This window comes from Elephas maximus, chromosome 23, assembly GCF_024166365.1.
Source record: "Elephas maximus indicus isolate mEleMax1 chromosome 23, mEleMax1 primary haplotype, whole genome shotgun sequence".
In the NCBI taxonomy this organism is placed as follows: Eukaryota; Metazoa; Chordata; class Mammalia; order Proboscidea; family Elephantidae; genus Elephas; species Elephas maximus.
Genome location: NC_064841.1, coordinates 52332674 through 52353971, shown reverse-complemented (window position 1 = coordinate 52353971; position 21298 = coordinate 52332674). Strand labels below are relative to the sequence as shown.

Sequence of the window (21298 nt, the reverse complement as noted above, 5' to 3'; positions counted from 1 at the left end):
ATACTGAGTGGTTTAAAATTAGAAAAGTTGGGCATCAGGGTTGTATCCTTTCACCATACTTATTCAATTTGTATGCTAAGCAAATAATCCAAGTAGCTGGACTATATGAAGAAGAATACAGCATCAGGACTGGAGGAGGACTCATTAGCAACCTGCAATGCACAGATGACACACCCTTTCTTGCTGAAAGTAAAGAGGACTTGAAGCACTTACTGATGAAGATCAAAGTCTACAGCCGTCAGTACGGATTTCACCCCAACATAAAGAAAACAAAATGCTCACAAATGGGCCAGTAAGCAACATCCTGATAAGCAGAGAAAATATTGAAGTTGTCAAAGATTTCATTTTACTTGGATCTGCAATTAACACCCAAGAAAGCAGCAGACAAGAAATCAAATGATGTATTGCACTGGGCAAATCTGCCTCAAAAGACTTCTTTAAAGTGTTAAAAAAAAAAAGAAAAAGAAAAAATGTCACTTTGAGGACTAAGGTGCACCTGACCCAAGCCATGTTATTTTCAATCAACCAATATGCATGCAAAAGCTGGACAATGAATAAGGAAGACTGAAGAAGAACTGATGCATTTAATTTACGGTGTTAGTGAAGAATATTGACGAACAAATCCGTTCTTGGAAGAAGTACAGCCAGAGTGCTCCTTAGAAGTGAGAATAGCAATATTTTGTCTCACATATTTGGACATGTTATCAGGCAGGACCAGTCCCTGGAGAAGGACATCATGCTTGGTAAAGTAGAGGGTCAGCAAAAAAGAGGAAGACCTTGAGCAAGATGGATTGACTCTGGCTGCAACGATGGGCTCAAACATAGCAATGATTGTGAGGATGCTGCAAGACCAGGTAGTGTTTCATTCTGTTGTACATAGGGTTGCTATGAGTCAGAACAACTCAATGGCTCCTAACAACAACAACAACCTAATAGCCTACAATTTGATCATTGTGTCATATTTTAAATACAAAGCCTACTATCCTAGGAATGGGTAATTCAGTCACCGTATTACAAGTTATATCAATTCCTCCCTCTGATTTCTAATGAACTTCACAGCATACGTCTGAATTCTGGCATTTGTTTCAAATTTTCAGCCCCTTTCTAGAGAGCATTAACTAATGGTATGGGTTTATAATTCGTTCATACATTTGTCACGTGGCCCTTAATATAGTTCCTTGAGTGTGTCAGAGCCATCGGGTGTGGTTCCCAACATAGCCTTATGACAAGCCGTCATGTGTTTCTGAGATAAAAACAGCTGAACAGGAATTTTGAAACATAACTGCTGTTCTGATCTAAAAATATAGGACTAATCATTACCAAGCATGCCAAAAAGATATGCTATCTTATATCATGTCGACTTGATTTTCTTGTTGGTTTTGTTTTGCTTCCACCTCTCCTTTAAGTCAAGCCACTTTCTCCTTTGAAGGGTGTAGTGTTCCCCCTTCTCCTGCCACATAGAAGTTTGGTTTAAAATTGGGGTGGGGGCCCTATCAGCTGTCACCATCAGGAAAAGCTTTCCCCAGTTCCCCCATTCATCTGCCTCTCTCTGCCAGAGCACCTCTGTCAAAATAGCTGAATTTTAGAAAGTGGTAAACAAGGTGTTCTAGTATTATTTCCCTTTCTCTGAATTCTCCTACAATTTCCTTTCTTTATTCCTTACTTCCTTCTTTACTGCCTTCCTTCCTTTCTTTCTTTCTCTCTCTCTCATATAAATTATGATGTTGGAAAAGAATATTGAATGTACCGTGGACTACCAAAAGAACAAACCTGTGTTGGAACATCTAGAATGCTCCTTAGAAGCAAGGATGGAGAGACTTTGTCTCACATACTTTCGACATGTTATCAGGAGGAATCAGTTGCTGGATGGAGAACATCATGCTTGGCAAAGTAGAAGGTCAATGAAAAAGAGGGAGACCCTCAACTAGATGCGTTAACACAGCGGCTGCAACAATGGGCTCAAGTATAACAATGATTGTGAAAATGGTGCAAAACCGAGTAGTGTTTCATTCTGTTGTGAATAGGGTCACAATGAGTTGAAACCAACTCGATGGCACCTAATGACAACTCATTTCCTCTCTCTCTCTTTTTTTTTTTTGTTATAGTTGTTTTTGAGGAGCTGTGCCTTGATTGAAAAATATCAGGTTAAATAGATTCAGTGTCATTGTAAAAGTTCCTGGGTGGCGCAAAACGTCAAGCACTGAAAGGATGCAGCTCAAACTCACTCAGAGACCCCTCAAAAGAAAGTCTTGACAATCTGCTTCCAAAAGGTCACACCCTTGGAAATCCTATGGAGGTAAGCTCTACTCTGCAACACATGGGGTTCCGTGAGTTAGAACCAACTTGATGGCAACTGACTAGTTGTAAGAAAAGTGACATATTTTGGTCTCCTCAACATACCAGGATCACACTGGCATCCATAATCCATTTTATCCAGATGATTGAACTGTGAGGTCAACGCTGTTTGTACCATTTTTTACATCTTTTATGTTATAATTTTTTAAATTTTATTTATAATTGGCATGCAATGAGCTGCACAAAAGCGTATAGTTAGATAAGTTTGATATGTGTATACAGCTGTTAAATATAGTTAACATATCCATCACCCCCAAAAGCTTCATGTTCCTTTGAATTCCCTCTCTCCCTATCTCCAGTTAATCACTGATCTACTTTCTATAGCTACATATTTGATTTAATTTTCTGGAATCTTATTTAAATGGTATCATACAGTATGTACTCCTTTTTGTCTAGCTTCTCTCACTCAGTACAATTATTTTGAGATTCTTCACAATGCTGCAGTGTTTCTGTAATTCATCCCTCTTTATTGCTTTGCAGTATTCTATTATATAGATATACCATAATTTGTTTATCCATTTACCTGTTAAAGGACATTTGGGTTTTTTCCAGGTTTTGGCTATTACAGATAAAGCTCTATATGTTTTCGTATGGACATATGCTTTCATTTCTGTTGGGTACATAAACAGAAATGCAATGGTTAGACCATATGGTAGGCATATGTTTAACTTTTTTAAGAAACTGCCAAAGGGTTTTCCAAAGTGTTCCAAAAATTTTACATTCCTACCAGTTGTGTATGAGAGTTCCAGTTCTTCCAAATTCTCAACACTTGGCGTGATCATATTTTTAATTTTAGTCATTTTAATAGGTGCGTAATGGTATCAGAAACCCTGGTGGTGTAGTGGTTAAGTGCTATGGCTGCTAACCAAAAGGTTAGCAGTTTGAATCCAACTCATGCTCATTGGATACCCTATGGGGGCTGTTCTACTCTGTCCATATAAGGTCATATCGACTTGATGGCAACAGGTTTTTGGTTAATGGTATCTCATTGTGATTTTAATTTGCATTTCACTAATGAGGAGCCCTGGTGGTGCAATGATTAAGCACTCTGCTGCTAACTGAAAGGTTGACGGTTCAAACCCACCCAGGAGCTCCACAGGAGAAAGACCTAGCAACCTGCTCCCATAAAAATTAAAGCCCAGGAAACCCTATGGGGCAATTCTATTCTGTCAAATGGAGTTGTTATGAATCAAAATCGATTCAATGGCACACAACAACAATAACAAACAAGCAGTGAAGTTGAGCATCTTTTCATGTGCTTATTTGGCATTCTCATACACTCTTTGGTGAAGTGTCTGTCAAATCTTTTGCCCATTTTTTAGTGGGATTGTTAATCTTCTCGAGTTTTAAGAGTTCTTTATATGTTCTGGATACGAGCCCTTATCAGATATGTAATTTACAAATATATTATTCCAGTCTGTGACTTGGCTTTTCACACTCTTAATGGTGTCTTTGAAAGATCATGCTTATGATGTCATATCTAAGAAATGGTTGCCTGGCACAAAGTCACAATTATTTTCCACTGTGTTTAATTCAAAAAGGAGCCCTGATGGTGCAGTGGTTAAGTGCTTGGCTACTAACCAAAAGGTCAGCAATTAGAACCCATCAGCTGCTCCATGGGAGAAAGATGTAGCAGTCTCCTTCCGTAAAGATTTACAGTCTAGTAAACACTATGGGGCAGTTCTAGTCTGTCCTATTGGGTCAGTATGAGTCAGAATCAAGTAGATGGCAATGGGTTTGGCTTTTTTTGTTTTATGTTTAATTCGAGAAATGTTATAGCTTTCGGTTATATGCTTAAATCTATAATCCACTTTTAGATAATTTCTTTATATGGTGCAAGGTATGGATGGAAGCTCACTTTTTGCATATGGATATCTAATTGTTCCAGCACCATTTGTTGAAAAATTGCCCTTTCACCAGTGACTTCCTCTTGCATTTAGTTGAAAATTAGTTGTCCCTCATGTATGATCTATTTATGGACTCTGTATTCTGTTCCATGGATATATTTTCATATCTTTACACCAATCCCACACTGTCTTAATTACTGCTGCTTTATAATGTCTTGAACTCAAATAGTGTTAGTCCTCCAACTTTATTACTCTTCAAAGTTTTTTGACTATTCTAGATTCTCTGCATTTCCAGGTGAAATGAATTCGTCACTTTCTTTAAAAAAATGCCTGTAAGATTTTGATTGGAATTGCCTTGAATCTATAGATTAATTTGGTGAAAGTTGACATCATAACAAACTTGGGGAAAGTTGACATCATAACAATACATGAACACGGTATGTCTTTCCATTTATTTTATCTCCATATTTATCTCCACCATGTTTTGTAGTTTGCGCTATATAGATCTTGCACATCTTTTGTCGTATTTATCCCTAAATATTTTATATTTTTATCATATTAAATGGTATTTTTATTTAAATACCTGGTTTTTCTTTGCTAATATATAGAAATACAATAGATTTTTTTATATTGTTCTTGTATCTTACAACCTTGCTAAACTCACTTTTTAATTATAGCAGCTTTTCTGTAGATTCCATCAAATTTTCTATGTAAATGATCATGGCTTCCATGAAAAAAAGACAGTTTTTCTTGTTCCTTTTTAATCTGAATACCTTTTATTCCTTTTTCTTGCCTTATTCACTGGCTGTTATCTCCAGTACAACATTGATAAAAGTGATCAGAGTGGACATTCTTGTCTTATTCCTTATGCTAAGAGTAAACCATTTACTCTGATGTTCCCTGTAGGTTTTTCATAGGCACGTTTATCAAGTCGAAGGAGTTTCTTTATATCCTTATTTGCTGGGAGCTTTATCAAGACTATTGGTGGATTCTGTCAAACAATGCTTTTTTGTTTGTTTGTTTTTCTGTGTTTATTGAGATGATATTATGTTTTTTCTTTTTTAGTTTGGTAATATGATGAATTACATTGATTGATTTTCAGTAGCTAAATCAATCGTGCATTCTTGTGGTAAACCCCACTTGGGCATCCTATATTATTCTTTTTATGTATTGATGGATTCAGTTGGCTAGAATTGTATGTAGAATGTTTTATCTATGTTGATGAGGAATAATGGTCTGTAATTTTCTCTTCTTATAATGTCCTAGTATCAGGGCTTACAGAATGAATTAAAAAGCATTCCCTTCTCTTCAATTTTCTGGAGGAATTTATCTTAAAATGGCATTTGTTTTTCCTTAAATATTTGGTACAGTGAAGACATCTGAGCCTGCAGTTTTATTTGTGGGAAGGTTTTTAAACTACAAATTCAATTTATTTATTAAAAATAGGGCTATTCGTGTTATGTCTCTTCTTGAGTGAGTTTTGGTGGATTTTGTCTTTCAAGGAATTTGTCCATTTCATCTAAGTTGTTGAGTTTATCAGTGGTTCAAAATATACCTTCCTTGTATTTTAATAACTGTAGAATCTGTAGTGACATCAAATCTCCTTTTTGATATCTGTAATTTGTGTCTTCTTTTTATTTTCCTGATCATTTTGGCAAAGGCTTATTAATTTAGCAGTGTTGCTCAGTTTTTAATATGTTGCATTTTAATTTTTATTCAATTCCAAATATTTTCTCATTTCACTTTTAATTTATTCTTTGAGCCATGGGTTATTTGGAAATATGTTATTTAGTTTCTAGCCTTGGGTATTTTCCCAGAGATCTTTCTGCTACTTGAATTCCATTGTAATCAGAGAACATATTTTGTATGACTTTAATCCTTTTAAATTAATTGGCATTTGTTTTACGGTCTATCAGAATATGGCCTATGTTGGTAAATATTCCTTGTGCACTTGAAAAGAATATGCATTCTGCTGTTGTTGGGTGGAGTATTCCATAAATGTTAACTAGGTCAAATTGGTTGATAGTGTTGTTTAAATTTTCTATATTCTTAATGATTTTTTTGTCTACTTGTTCTATCAATTATTGAAAGAGGGATATTGAAATTTTTTATTATAACATGAATTTGTCTATTATCACTGTTTAATGCGTATTGAAGCTTTATTTACTAGGTACATGATCATTTTGGATTTATATGTTCTCTGGGTGGATTAGTCCCTTTATCATTATAAAATGATCTTCTTTACCCCTGGTAATATTCTTTGCTGTGTAATTTGTCTAATATTAATATAGCCATTCCTGCTTTTTTTTTTAATGATAGCATGGCATATCTTTTTCCATGCTTTAACTTTTAACCTAGCTGTGTCTTTATATTTTAAAGTGTGTTTATTGTACACAGCATATAGTTTGATTTGTTTTTTATCTTGTCTGACAATCTCTGCCTTTTATTAGGGTGGTTAGACCATTTATATTTAATGTGATTATTAGTATGGATAGGTTTAAACCTATCATTTTGTTATCATTCTTTGTTCTATTATTTTAGTGGTTGACTTAGGGCTTATACCACACATCGTTAACTTATTGTAATATACCACTTCACGCATACTATAAGATACATACAATAATATACTTCCATTTCTTTCCCCCAACTTTGCGTGATTGCTGTCATATAGTTTACTTTTACGTGTGTGATAAATCCAACACTACATTGCCGTTCTTTTTGTTTAGAGAATCAATTATCCTTTAAAGAGATTTGAATATAGGAAAAAACCTTGCATATTTATCTACGTTTCCATTATTATTTCTGGTGCTCTTCATTCCTTTGTATAAATCTATATTTCTGTGTGACTGAAGAATTTTTCCTTCTGACTGAAGAATTTCCTTTAACATTTCTTTTAGTGGATTGACTAATGATGACTTCTTTCAACTTTCATGGGCCAGAAAATGTCTTTATTTCACTTTTGTTTTTTAAATATATTGTCACTGGGTATACAATTCTAATGTGACAAATTTTTTTTCTTTCAGTACTTTGAACATGTTGCTTCACCGTCCTTTTGCTTACATTGTTTCAGATGAAAACTCTGGTGTCATCCTTAACTTTGTCCCTAGAAGTAACTTGTGTTTTCCCCCTGAGCCCCAGATGCATTTAACATTTTCTATTTACCACTTATTGTAACAAATTTGATTATGTTGTGTCTTGATGTAGTTTGTCTATATGTTTGTTTGTATTGTTTTTCATGTTCCTTATGTTTGAGGTGCATTGTGCATCTTGGAATTTTGTGTTTATAATTTCTATCAAATTGGAAATTCCCTGGCCATTATTTATTTTACTTTTGCTATGACTTCAAATTGATTTATCTTTCCTTCTGTGATGTCTAAACTGCCCTTACTCCAATCCATGGTATTTTTCATCTCACACACTGTAGTTTTCATCTCTAGAAGTTCAATTTGAATTTTTTATATCTTCCGTGTCTATATTTAACTTTTTAAAATAGAGAATATAGTCATAATAGCTATTTTAATGCCTTTTCTGCTCATTCTAACATCTTTGTCAGTTCTGGATCAGATTCAGTTGATTGATTTTTCTCATCAAAAATACAGTAGGTTCTATTTCCTTCCTCTTTGCATATCTGGTGATTTTTTATTGGATGCCAGACATTGTGAATTTTACCTTGCTGGATGCTGGATTTATTATTATTATTATTATTCCTACAAATATTCTTGAGCTTTGTTCTTGGATGAGTTTAAGTTACTTGGAAATAGTTTGATCCTTTTGGGTGTTGCTTTGTAAATGTGAGGTGGGACTGGAATGGTATTTAGTCTGGAGCTAATTGTTTCCCATATTGAGGCAAGACCCTTATGCATACCCCACCCAATAATCTGTGACTGTTGAGATTCTGTAGTGTGACTGGTAAGAATAGACCCTATATCTGACCCTTTGTAAGCACCAAGCACTGTTACCTCTCCTCCTTTAGGATGATTCTTTCCCCATTCTTGGGTCGTTTCCTTGTACTCGTGCACTAATCAGTACCCAATCCCTTTCTAAAGAGCAGTAACTAACAGAATCGGTTTGTAATTTGTTCATACATTTGTCCTGTGGCCCTTAATATAGTTTCTTGAGTGTGCTCAGAACCATTGGGTGTGGCTCCAACTTAAATAGCTTTGTGACAAGCTGTCACGTGTTTCTGAGATAAAAACAGACGCACAGGAATTTTGAAACTTAACTGCTGAACTAAAAATACAGAACTAATCATTCATTACAAAGCATGTCAAAAAGGCCTGCTATATTACATCATATTGACTTTATGCATGTTTTATTTTTCAAAGACACTCTTCAATTCAAAGTCAAACAAAAAAAGTGATCCTTTTCAGCACAATTTTGAGCATTCAGTTGAATGGGAAACAGTAGAAGAGTTCCAAATGGCATAATCTACTATTCAAAGTGTTTGCGTTAAAGAGATGGTGCTCTGCTTTAAATCACAGCCCAGTCCACTTCCCCAAGAAGAAGTTGTGTTTTCCATAAGGAAGACAAGAAGAAAAGTAACAAATAAATATTAGTATAGAGTTTTCCAGAAACCAAACCAAAAAAAAAAAAAATCATGACAATTAGTTCATGATACTTCCACAAGGGGTAGGTTTAAGTGAGATGGGTCAGTACATATTCATATTGTATATGAAAACAAATTTTAATAATTCCGTTTCTAATTTCATAACCCCTGGAACATAGTACATCCAAACTACAAATAATATTTATTTGTATTTTATTTTTAATTCTCCTACAACCTGAGCTTCTGATATTTGAAAAGAATAAGTACACTACCAATGTGTCCATAGCAACCAGCTCATTAGGACATAGAACAACTCATTTGAGAAGCAGTTTGGTGATTACAAGATACTGATGATTTGAGAATACATTTAGGACCACATGGAACCAGAATAGGGCCAGAACACTAAAATCTGCTTGCAGCTTCTGGGTTATGAGATACATGTGACTAGACTATTTCAGGCAGGTTAATTCATGTGCTTCAACAGGGAGCATTGTTACTACAATACAACTCTTCCATCCAACAATTTTTAAAAGAGATAGGCATCCTGAATCTGGAACAACATGAAAGCTCTGAGATGGCAATGGCAGAGTTCAGCATGCTTGTGTAGGAAATACTCCAAAAGGAAGAGACAGGAAGCATATATATAGGCACAGTAGAGTCACCACAAAATTAAAGCTGTTTCTTTGGAGTAGATCATCAGAAGAAATGACCTGACTTCTAGTTTTGCATCTATTTACTGAAGAGTCGTTCAAAAACCTCATCTTTTCTCTAGATGGTACTGCAGAGGCCAGAGGAACACTCTGCCCTGAGGCCTTAGCCACGCAGGGCAGGCATGATGCAGGTCCTGGAGGATGGAGAGTTTCTTTTCTTGCCAACAGGCCCTGCTTTGGATACTGCTCTGATTCCATTAACCCTCATTTCCTAAGCCAAATTTAAGACCATAAAACTCTTCTGGGGAAATTCTAAAGACAATCCATCACAATCTGTCAGTTCTACTTATTCCGTGACATGCGCCTAAACATGTCTACTCTTTAAATGTGGGGTAGAGAGAGGGAAGATCCAAGAGAGGGGAAGTAATGTTACCCTTGTAACTAGAAAAGGAAACCAAAGGAAGCCACAAGCAAGCCAGAGGCTGATTAACTACAGATTTGTAATTCTGGTGAAGACCAACAAAATGAAAGATTTTATCCCTCTAACCAAAACATATAATTTCATCTCTCTGGCATTAAACTATGCTTATGTGCCCATTTATATTTCAGTGAGGTAGGTTTCGTGGGGGAGATTAGGCATTTTCCAAAGTTTCACTGGTTCTTTCACACCAGTAAGTGTCAGCGTCACTGAGCTCCGGTGCCCTTAAAAGATATCACAAACCTACAATTGATCAACTTTTGGTTTTGATTTTGGTTGCATTTACCCTCGGATTTTCTCAAGAAAAAAAAAACAGCGTGGGTTCCATTATGTTTATTTCAAAAGAAACTCATTTGCTGCCAAGGAGCTAATCTACCAAAAGGATCCATATCATCATATTTGATGATTTGAATGGGGATGCTTCTAACAGTTGAAGGCAGATGAAGTTCATGGAATATTGCCAAAGTTGTCCCAATTGCCTCATAATGCGGGCATCCCAATCCCATAGTAACCTAAAAGAGTATCCGTGTTTATATACGTTGGTTTATAAGTTAACAAGACCAGAATGTGAGCTACACATGGATAGATTTTTATCTGTTTTGTTCACTACTATCTCCCCAGCACTGTTCCATGTTACACAGCAGTTGCTCAATACGCATTTATTGAAAGAATGACATGGATATTTTAAATACTATATTTCCACTTCTTTTATTATCCTACATTTTAATTGTTATTATACTGCAGATTTTGGCTGTGACATGAGGTAAACGTGAGGGGGGATTAAAGTAATATTCATAATGAGTGCCTGGCTGGTGCAAACAGTTAAAACACTCATCTGCTAAAAGAAAGGTTGGAGGTTCAAGTCCACCCAGAGATGCCTCAGAAGAAAGGTCTGGTGAAGTAATTCCAAAAATCAGCCATTGAAAACCCTATGGAACACAGTTCTGCTCTAACACACATGGGATCTCCTTCAGTCAGGGTTGACTCAATGGCAACTGGTTTTGGCCAATATTCACAAAAACCAGTAGGGTCATCTTCCTCTGGATAGAAGCCAGGAGTAACAAAAGAGCATTCTGAACGTGGTCACAGGCAGGGGTGGACTAACCAGTAAGCAAGGTACTCATGGGTTTACTTACTAAACTGTATGCACAATTTCAATGTGAAGTTTGCTTATTTGGTAATCCATTCCTGGCGACAGGTAAGTACAGGGCAACAGAGCTGGTCAGACCCAAAAATGTGGTCTGATCACCTCCATGAAGCAACTCCCTACCACAAGGGTAGGAACCCCTTCAAAACCAATGCTTATCCACCAGTCAATGAGCACCCTATTTCTCAGGCTCTGCCAGGCACATTGGGGCAACTTCAGTGGAAGAAATGGTGAGCCCAAATCCAGGAAGCACAAAGCACTTTCTGAACATGTTTACAATGCCAGCACGTAGGCAATTCTCTGTTCTATAGTCCCTACTCATCCTTTGCATTTCAGCTTACACCACACTACCTTGGGCCCTGATAAGCCTGAGTTGGGTGTACCTTATCCTCGCAGCCCCCAGAATCTTCCCTACCACAGTGTCCATTACAAGTACTACAATGCCTGTGTGTTTAAGCTCTGTGCGCCCTTAGTGACTGTGCCCTCTTTACCACTGATGCCAGCCCCACATAAAAGGATGAAAGAAGGAGAGAAGGAAGTGAGGAGAAGAAAAATGGGAAGGAGAAAGGAAAGACTGGTCAACAAATATAAAGAGAAGTTTGGAGTACTGCTTCCCTCTGAAAGAGCACTTGTAATTCTAATGTCTTCACAGACTAACAAAGTGGGAACTAACCAGTTGCTGTCAAGTCAACCCCAGCTCATGGCGAGCCTACATGTGTTATAGTATAATTGTACTCCATCAGGCTTTCAATGGCTGATTTTTTAGTAGATCACCAGGCTTTTCTTCAGAGGCACCTCTGTGGGGGGAGGGGGACTCAAGCCTCTGGCCTTTCAGTTAGCAGCCAAGCACATTAACCATTTGCACCACCCGGGTACTCCAGAGTAGAAGTCCGAGAAGGTTGTCATTTACCAGCCCAGTACGTACGCATACACTGGAAGCCAGAGGCAACAGCCAGGTGGAGCTTACAGAATGTTTTGTAACATCCCACAAAGTAGTTATAAAAAAGCCGACATTAGTGTTTTTAAAAACAAGTTTTTCCAAACTGGGCCACGAACATTTTCAATAATGGCTGCTCTTCCCTTGTATAAGGAGGGCAGAACCAGTTGTTCATCTCTGAATGTTCTCATTACACAACTTTTTCGATTCCTTAGTTCCCACCATCACATTTTCCTGGCTAAATCCACTAACAGCAATGGAAATCATAACTGAAACCACAAAAAGAGGGCAGGAAAAAAGAAAAGGAAGAGCCAGTACAAGCACAGCTTGCAAAGGCCTATTGAGATATCTGGTAGACCTACAAATATTTTTAAATCAAAATTATGTTGTAAAGTGTTTTCTGAGATGTAAGCTGGAAAAGAGTCGAAGAATAATGAAAAATCTAGGTAAGAGTTTTATCATCTACTATGAACCAAAACAGGAAAGAGGCTTCTTTTCTGGTGTTTTTCTTGCTTCCCTCATGACCTTCACAATGACTATCTAGCCTTAGAGCCAGGCTCAGTCTCTCAGCCTGGTCACCACAGCTGTTGTAGGAGCGAGAAGAAGAACATGCAGCAGGATCATTGTTCACTTTCTTTCCAAAGAAAAGTGTAGAGAGACAGTCTGCGAGTTCCTCCCTGGTCAAGGAAAGGTTATATCAAAATGCTTCCAGAAGACCTAAGGGCAGCCAGAGAGGCTGAAAGGTAGAACTTGCACTCATGACCCACCATTCACACATTTACAACCAAACCTTTTGTGGCCAGGGTCCAATGTTCAAAACTGAATTCCTAAATGCTGGGCTCTATACGGAAGGAGGTAGGCGGAACTTAGTCTTCTAATTCCTCACCACTCCACTTTTAATGATAAAATATCTATTTTGAAATTTGAAATGTCTATCGATAATGTGTTATAGCATGTATAACACATACTCAAGAGGGACTTGGTAGCTAATATATCTTTTGAATCCATCTGGCATATTCCCTGCCCCACCATTTCATTACTCTTTCATGCAAGTGACCATGAAAGGCAGACAGATCTAAATCTGCACATTTCAAGGTCAAATGAGGCAGCAAACAGAATTTGACCTTAGACAATACCCCTTTGTCCTTCCACCCATCCCCGTAAATGAGCACACACGCAGCATTTTGCTGGTTATAAATTCATAAATCTCCATCCCAGAAGATCACTTGCTTCTTCATCTAACGCTTACAGAAAAGACAAGACATCTGGATGAGTTTGTTCCTCCCCACTCCATCCAGCGCCCCTGCTCCCCATCCCCTCAACACACACGCAACAGTGGTAAGACCAAGGAGAGCATGTTTTCAAAATTCCATTGGTTCATGTAGGCACATAATCTGAAGCAGCTTCAAAATGGACATCAAGTAAAAAATACCAGTTTTCAAAAGTCTGTAATTATGTATTTACACAAATTACATAATCCTGTATGTATTTACATACAATTACAGATTATCAAGTAAATAACACAATGTCATAGTGTTAATGAGATGAAATAGAATGAAAACACCATAAACTGAAGCCATTCGTTTATCTACAGAGCAGGACCTGGCAGGGCAGGGTCCCCAACATCGACCCGGCGTGGCCTTCAACACTGCTTGGGGACACTCACTTGACAGATAGAAATGGCGGTTCAGTCATGCCCAGTAAGTCTCTGACTGAGGTGCAAGTGTTGGCACCAGCATGGTAATGGTTTGGCTGCCAGGGCATCCGTCTGTGACAACCGGAGCCACTCCCTCCACAGTAGCTCGTGGCTGCCATGGCGAAGTTTTCAGTCTCAGGATAAGAACTGGATGCAAACCTACGAGCGCCAGAGACGACACACTCGACTGCTCCACAGGACAATGCCCACACTGAACCCTGAGCCATCTACTCTCCGGAAAATGCTTATTTACATAAATTGCATAAGTCTGCATTAATTTATTTATAGACCATTACAGTTTATTGTATCAATTGCCAAAAGTATATAACATTTTGCTTTTCCTAAAAAAAAAGGTACCGAAACAAAATGAACTCCAAATGTAGACATTAAAGTGACAATCTTCTAGGAATGCATGGATATCATAGTCCTTTTCACAATATTTTTTTTTCTTTTAGGCTGATTATCTAGCTTCTCACACTACCTCAAGATTACTTTTAGCTGTCTTCTGAAATCAATTTCTTCGGTGCTAAATATCATACCTATAACATTCTAAAAACTTGATTCTTCCTTGTGGTCAGATTTTTAACATTTTCAGCCCCCCAGAAACAAAAAAAAATTAAATGCCTTCTGGAAAAACTAAAGCCTGAATCTGTGCACATTTCCGTAGCAGCAAAGGGTTAAATAATAAATAAGAACACTACTTGTTGGATTAAATGTGGTTTTCGTTTAGAACATAAAAAATCCCAAGAAAATAAATGAAGAGGACATTCTGACCTTTACCATAAATCAGCTATTTTACATTGCTTCTGGCCTCTCCCCACAAAATATTTCTTAATTCCAAATGTTAGATGCCATTTTTCCTCTCTGCCCATCAGAAGGAGGGTGCTGTGACACACTTCACATGGAAGTGGACCATGGAAGGTTCTATGTGCTCATGACAGTAAGTCATGTGCTTCTCTTTCATAACAGCTTTAACTTGCCAGTGACATACTTCTATTTTTCATGGAGAACGTGCATCAGAGCAAAACAAAGTTGGAATATTAAATTCTAAAATTAGTTACATAAATCCCAACACATTCTTTAACTGTCACTTCCAATTTCCCAACCTAACGGGCTAGAAAGTATTCTATGTGGTATGAGAATTGGTTATAAATTCCTTTATTTTAAATATTGCTTTAAGAATTTGGCTCTTTTCTCCTTAGTATATAGTAAGAAATAGTCTCCCTTGCCCAGGAGCAAGTTCCAAAATTATTGCTACTAAAGAAATATGTATTCTTATGCTTTCCAGCATAAAACATTATAAAAGCCTTGTAAAAGATATTCTTTAGTAACCTCCCCTCTAAAAAATTTGAGCGCTTGTGAAGAACATTTTAAAAAACAAAACACAGTCAACAAGTATAATACTTTCCCCCTCATTGTCATTATTGATAAAGATTTATTAGTTTCATTTGGTTTTACCTTAAGGGTGCTATTACCGTGTATTATGACAGTTCATGCTGAAAGCAATTTTCTATAAAAGTTGTTACAATGACCCCTATGGTACTTGTACAATTTCATATCTGATAACCAAGTACGCAAATAAAAGTATACAAGAATGATCCTGTTGATCTGATTCTTGGCCCTTAAAAAAAAAAAAAAAAAAATCTGTGCTATGCAAGCTTTATTTATTTATTTATTTATTTTCCCTTTTTTGAGAATTCTAAATTAGTACAATGTTTGCTGTTATTCCTGTTGTTCTGGAGAGCCACTAAAATAAAAGCATAGTTATTGTCTAGCTTTGGTATATTCTGCGATAGATTTAAACAAGTAGGATATATACCAACCCTTATATTTTCCGTATCTGTGAAGTTACAATGATGGAATAAGTCACTTATGAGAGAGGAAATATTACAGACACAGGATAAAAGTTCGAGACCCAGTTTATCTTTAATCCTCTGGGGTAAGCTATGAAACAAGCAGTCTGGAGAGTGAATACTCAGTGTCATGAGTGATGTGCATACGTTTACAATAATATGGGCACAAAGTCGATTGTCGCCTTTAGTACATTTAGGTTCATTAGAATTCCTCATATCCATGCACCATTATATTTACTTGCATGAATTTACCACAGGTTCATAGCAGACTTTGCCATTTAATGCTTACAGAGCCTAAAGCTTCCAAAATGCCTATCTGGCCTGTACATATTTCATTAAAAATAAACTCTATATAATAAATAAATATATAAAATAAATAAAATGTTGCCTTTGGAATTTCTATAAATAAATTTAATTTTTTTCTTTTTTTTTTTTTCTTTTTTTTTACTAAGAGGTCTTTGCTTTTAGGTTCACTGGGCTGATACCAGTGAGAATTAACTGAAAAAGTCTTTTAAGTAAGACTGCACCCTCCATGCCTTTGTAAATGCAGCGTACCCTTGTGCAGGCCACCAGCCAAAATCCTGATGAGTCGAAGTATGGCAGCTATGCTGATACAGGATGAAGTACAACTGATCAAAAATTTAAAAGCATGTCTATTTCCCAGCATGCATCAGGCTGTTTTTCTCTCTGCTTTCTCCTCTCTCTTCAATTTCCCCCTCCCATTTATCCACTCACGCACTCACACTCCCTCTCTCTCAACCTCTCTCTCCTCTCCTTTCACAATAAATCAAGCAAGTGGGCATAGGCAATCCTCCAGGAGGACCGACCTTTAAGTGCAGAACAAAATCAGCATGTTCCATCCAAGCTTCCATCATACATTATGCATGCGACAAAGTTTGGCAACAGTGGAGCTGATGTGATGACACAGCTAATCAATAAGAACCCACCGCGTGAAACCTTTATAGTGGTTACTTCTTAAGGGCTCAAGTGAAGAAATTGTCTTTGTCAACTTTGGCTTAGAATATCCTTATATAGTTCAGGTACTTTGTCCGGGTCCACTGGTCTAGGTAAAAAATGTGTAAATTTTTGATGCCGTTTAGTCCTAGTCCCTTCTCTTGGGGTTCCATCTTTATTTAATGCAACATAGTAGCGTCTTCCAGTGTCCACGTGTTTATATAGATTCGATGAGTATGTATTATACCAGTTCTCTTCAAACTGTTCTCTGAATACACACTCTTGGGTTAGTTTTTCCTGTAAAAAGAAAACACAAATAAATATGTTGCAAAATGAGCTACTTGCTGCGCATAGTATTCAACTGCTATACAATATAGCCCTGGTGAGAAAATGCTGATTTTTACTCATTTTGCAAAAACTGCTTATCTTTATAAATTTAACTACATTCTAATTTCTTATTCAAAATGACTAAGGCACAAAAGATTCTGGATGTTTCTAGTTAAACTGAAGATACTTTTCAAGAAGAGTCACTGCTTCCCCTTCTAAATCTGTTCAGTCCACAAGCCAATTACCTGAATGAGTCAAAGGGGTAGAGGACAACAAAAGTAATGGGCCATTCTTGTTTTCACTACAGGAATAAGGATGGTGAACGTCCTGGGAGTGGAAGCCTTGGCTGAAGCCAAGAGTTCAGATGCCTGCTTCATCTTTTATATATATTTTTTATGAAGTAGGCCAACATTAACAACGTTATCAGAAAGGTCAGATATTTTCCGACCCCTTAGGCTGAAGGGTTTATTACTCTATAAGTTTTCAAACTTCAGTGTGCAGAAGAATCACCTGGGATGCTTGTTTAAAATGCAGACTTCTGAGCTACAATCCTTTAAAATTCTGATCTAGAAAGTCTCAAAACATGCATTTGTAACAGGCAGCTCGGGGAATCGTGATGCGGAGAATCCTCAATCCACGTTTTAACACAGAATGCTCTCTATTATGACTAAGTGAGTAAGTGTGAGTACAAAGAAGTGTAAAATATCCTAGCCCTCCAATTTCCTTACACTTAGACAAAAGAAGGCCCCACTCACCCACCAACTCACCATGCCTCCCTCTCAGGCACACAGCTGCTAAGAGAAGAGCTGAACTTCCTCCTACATCCCCAGGACAGAAAAATGCCACATTGTCATAAATATATTGCTCCTCCCTCCTCCACTGGAGCTTTATGGAAGCATGGTTCCCACTGAACTCCACAACCTAGGTGCCTACAGGTTGCTACTCGTGAGCAGCAATGATCGGAGATAAACAACACATCTCATCCCGAAAGCACGGAGAAATGTGTGCTTTCAAGCTGGCTCCTACAGAAACAAGGCAACAGGATTTAGTGGGCTTTTTGCTCTTTTCATCACTAAATTAAAACTTAAAATAGATGCCTTCCAAAACAGTACTTTTAAAAAATATATACCAAAATGACTTTTTAAAAACATTCACCTAGCTCTTGCCCACCCAACCTCATACATAAACAAGAAAACAAATACACGTACACATACAGAGTAAGGCAGCAGAACGGGTAAGGGCATCTGACTTTCTTCCATTTTCCTCATTCAGATTCAGAGGACAGACAGCAAACTATACATCCCCAGAGTACAGACAGCCTTTTTCCATGCATACAGGTGGGATCATAATCTACTACGCTGAGTTCATAGATGTCAGCTGGGTAGTGCCCATTAACTCCCACTGATTGTGGAGCAAGTCAAGAGAGGAAAGGATGGAGGTAGAGAGAGAATTTGACACAATCATGAGTCCAGTGTTAGTCAGGCCTCTTTGTTTTTGTCCTTTAAGTAACCCAACCCCCGCTTGTCTGTCAGTTTGTCGTACTGTGGGGGCTTGTGTGTTGTTGTGATGCTGCAAGCTATGCCACTGGTATTCAGATACCAGCAGAGTCACCCGTGGAGGAAAGGCTTCAGCTGAGCTTCCAGACTAAGACAGACTAGGAAGAAGGACCCGGCAGTCTACTCCTGAAAAGCATTAGCCAGTGAAAACCTTATGAATCGCAGTGGAACACTGTCTGATATAGTGCTGGAAGATGAGCCCCTCAGGTTGTTGGAGGGCACTCAAAAGATGACTGGGGAAGAGCTGCCTTCTCAAAGTAGAGTCGACCTTAATGACATGGATGGAGTAAAGCTTTCAGGACCTTCAGTGGCTGATGTGGCACGATTCAAGATGAGAAGAAAAAGCTGCAAACATCCATCAATAATCAGAACATGGAATGTATGAAGTATGAATCTAGGAAAATTGGAAATCATCAAAAATGAAATGGAATGCATAAACCTCTATATCCTAGGCATTAGTGAGCTGAAATGGACTGGTATTGACCATTTTGAATCAGACAATCATATAGTCTACTATGCTGGGAATGACAACTTGAAGAAGAATGGTGTTGCATTCATCGTCAAAAAGAACATTTCAAGATCTATCCTGAAATACAACACTGTCAGTGACAGGATAATATCTATACGCCTACGAGGAAGACCAGTTAATATGATTATTATTCAAATATACGCACCAACTACTAGGGCCAAAGATGAAGAAACAAGATTTTTATCAGCTGCTGTGATCTGAAATTGATCGAACATGCAATCAAGATGCATTGATAATTACTGGTGATTGGAATGCAAAAGTTGGAAACAAAGAAGAAGGATCAGTAGTTGGAAAATATGGCCTTGGGGATAGAAACAATGCCAGAGATCGAATGATAGAATTTTGCAAGACCAACGACTTCTTCATTACAAACACCTTCTTTCACCAACATAAATGGCAGCTACACACATGGACCTTGCCAGATGGAATGCACAGAAATCAAACTGACTACATCTGTGGAAAGAGACAATGGAAAAGCTCAATATCATCAGTCAGAACAAGGCCAGGGGCCAACTATGGAACAGACCATCAATTGCTCATACACAAGTTCAAGCTGAAACTGAAGAAAATCAGAGCAAGTCCACAAGAGCCAAAATATGACCTTGAGTATATCCCACCTGAATTTAGACACCATCTGAAGGATAGACTTGATGCATTGAACACTAGTGACAGAAGACCAGATGAGTTGTGGAAGGACATCAAGGACATCATACATGAAGAAAGCAAGAGGTCATCAAAGCGACAGGGAAGAAAAAAAAGACCAAGATGGATGTCAGAGGAGACTCTGAAACTTGCTCTCAAACGTCGAGCGGCTAAAGCAAAAGGAAAAATTGATGAAGTAAAAGAACTGAAGATTTCAAAGGGCGTCTCAAGAAGACAAAGTATTATAATGACATGTGCAAAGAGCTGGAGACGGAAAACCAAAAGGGAAGAACACGCTCGGCGTTTCTCAAGCTGAAAGAACTGAAGAAAAAATTCAAGGCTCAAGTTCCAATAGTGAAGGATTCTATGGGGAAAATATTAAACAATGCAGGAAGCATCAAAAGAAGATAGAAGGAATATACAGAGTCATTATACCAAAAAGAATTAGTCAATGTTCAACCATTTCAAGAGTTAGCACATGAGCAGGAACTGATGGTACTGAAGGAAGGAGTCTAAGCTGCTCTGAAGGCATTGGTGGAAAACAAGGCTCCAGGAATTGATGGAATATCAATTGAGATGTTTCAACAAATGGATTTGGTGCTGGAGGTGCTCACTCATCTATGCCAAGGAATATGGAAGACAGCTTCCTGGCCAACTGATTGGAAGAGATCCATATTTATACCTATTCCCAAGAAAGGTGATCCAACTCAATGTGGAAATTATAGATCAATATCATTAATATCACATGCAAGCAAAATTTTGCTGAAGATCATTCAAAAACAGCTAGAGCAGTATATCGACAGGGAACTGCCAGAAATTCAGGCCAGTTTCAGAAGAGGAGGTGGAACCAGGGATATCATTGCTGATGTCAGATGGATCCTGGCTGAAAGCACAAAATACCAGAAGGATGTTTACCTGTGTTTTATTGACTATGCAAAGGCATTCGATTGTGTGGATTATAACAAATTATGGATAACATTGCAAAGAATGAGAATTCCAGAACACTTAATTGTGCTCATGAGGAACCTGTACATAGATCAAGAGGCAGTTGTTCAGACAGAACAAGGGGATACTGATTGGTTTAAAGTCAGGAAAGGTGTGCGTCAGGGTTATATTCTCTCACCATACCTATTCAATCTGTATGCTGAACAAATAATATGAGAAGCTGGACTATATGAAGAACGGGGCATCAGGATTGGAGGAAGCCTCATTACTAATGAAGATCAAAGACCACAGCCTTCAGTATGGATTGCACCTCAACATAAAGAAAACAAAAATCCTCACAACTGGACCAATGAGCAACATCATGATAAACAGAAAAAAGACTGAAGTTGTCAAGTATTTGATTTTACTTGGATCCACAATCAACAGCCACGGAAGCAGTAGCCAAGATATCAAGACACATTGCATTGGGTAAATCTGCTGCAAAGGACCTCTTTAAAGTGCTGAAGAGCAAAGATGTCACCTTGAAGACTAAGGTGCGTCTGACCCAAGCCATGGTATTTTGAACTGAATGTGAAAGCTGGACAATGAATAAGGAAGATTGAAGAAGAATTGACGCCTCTGAATTGTGGTGTTGGTGAAGAATATTGAATATACCATGGACTGCCAAAAGAACGAACAAATCTGTCTTAGAAGTACAATCAGAATGCTCCTTAGAAGCAAGGATGGCTAGACCGTGTCTTACATACTTTGGACATGTTGTCAGGAGGGATCAGTCCCTGAAGGAGGACATCATGCTTGGTAAAGTACAGGGTCATCAGAAAAGAGGAAGACCCTCA

The 21298-nt window shown here is 37.8% G+C and overlaps 1 protein-coding gene across 1 annotated transcript in view; it reads right to left on the bottom strand.

Annotated features, from left to right (window-relative positions):
- Nucleotides 1–16266: 16266 nt before the first annotated feature.
- FGF9 (fibroblast growth factor 9) overlaps nt 16267–21298 on the bottom strand; it is a 40871-nt gene continuing 35839 nt past the window's right edge. The window contains exon 3 of the mRNA XM_049867450.1: nt 16267–16760. Within this exon, the coding sequence (XP_049723407.1) occupies nt 16515–16760 (246 nt within the window). The 3' untranslated portion in view covers nt 16267–16514. The remainder of the gene's footprint in view (nt 16761–21298) is intronic.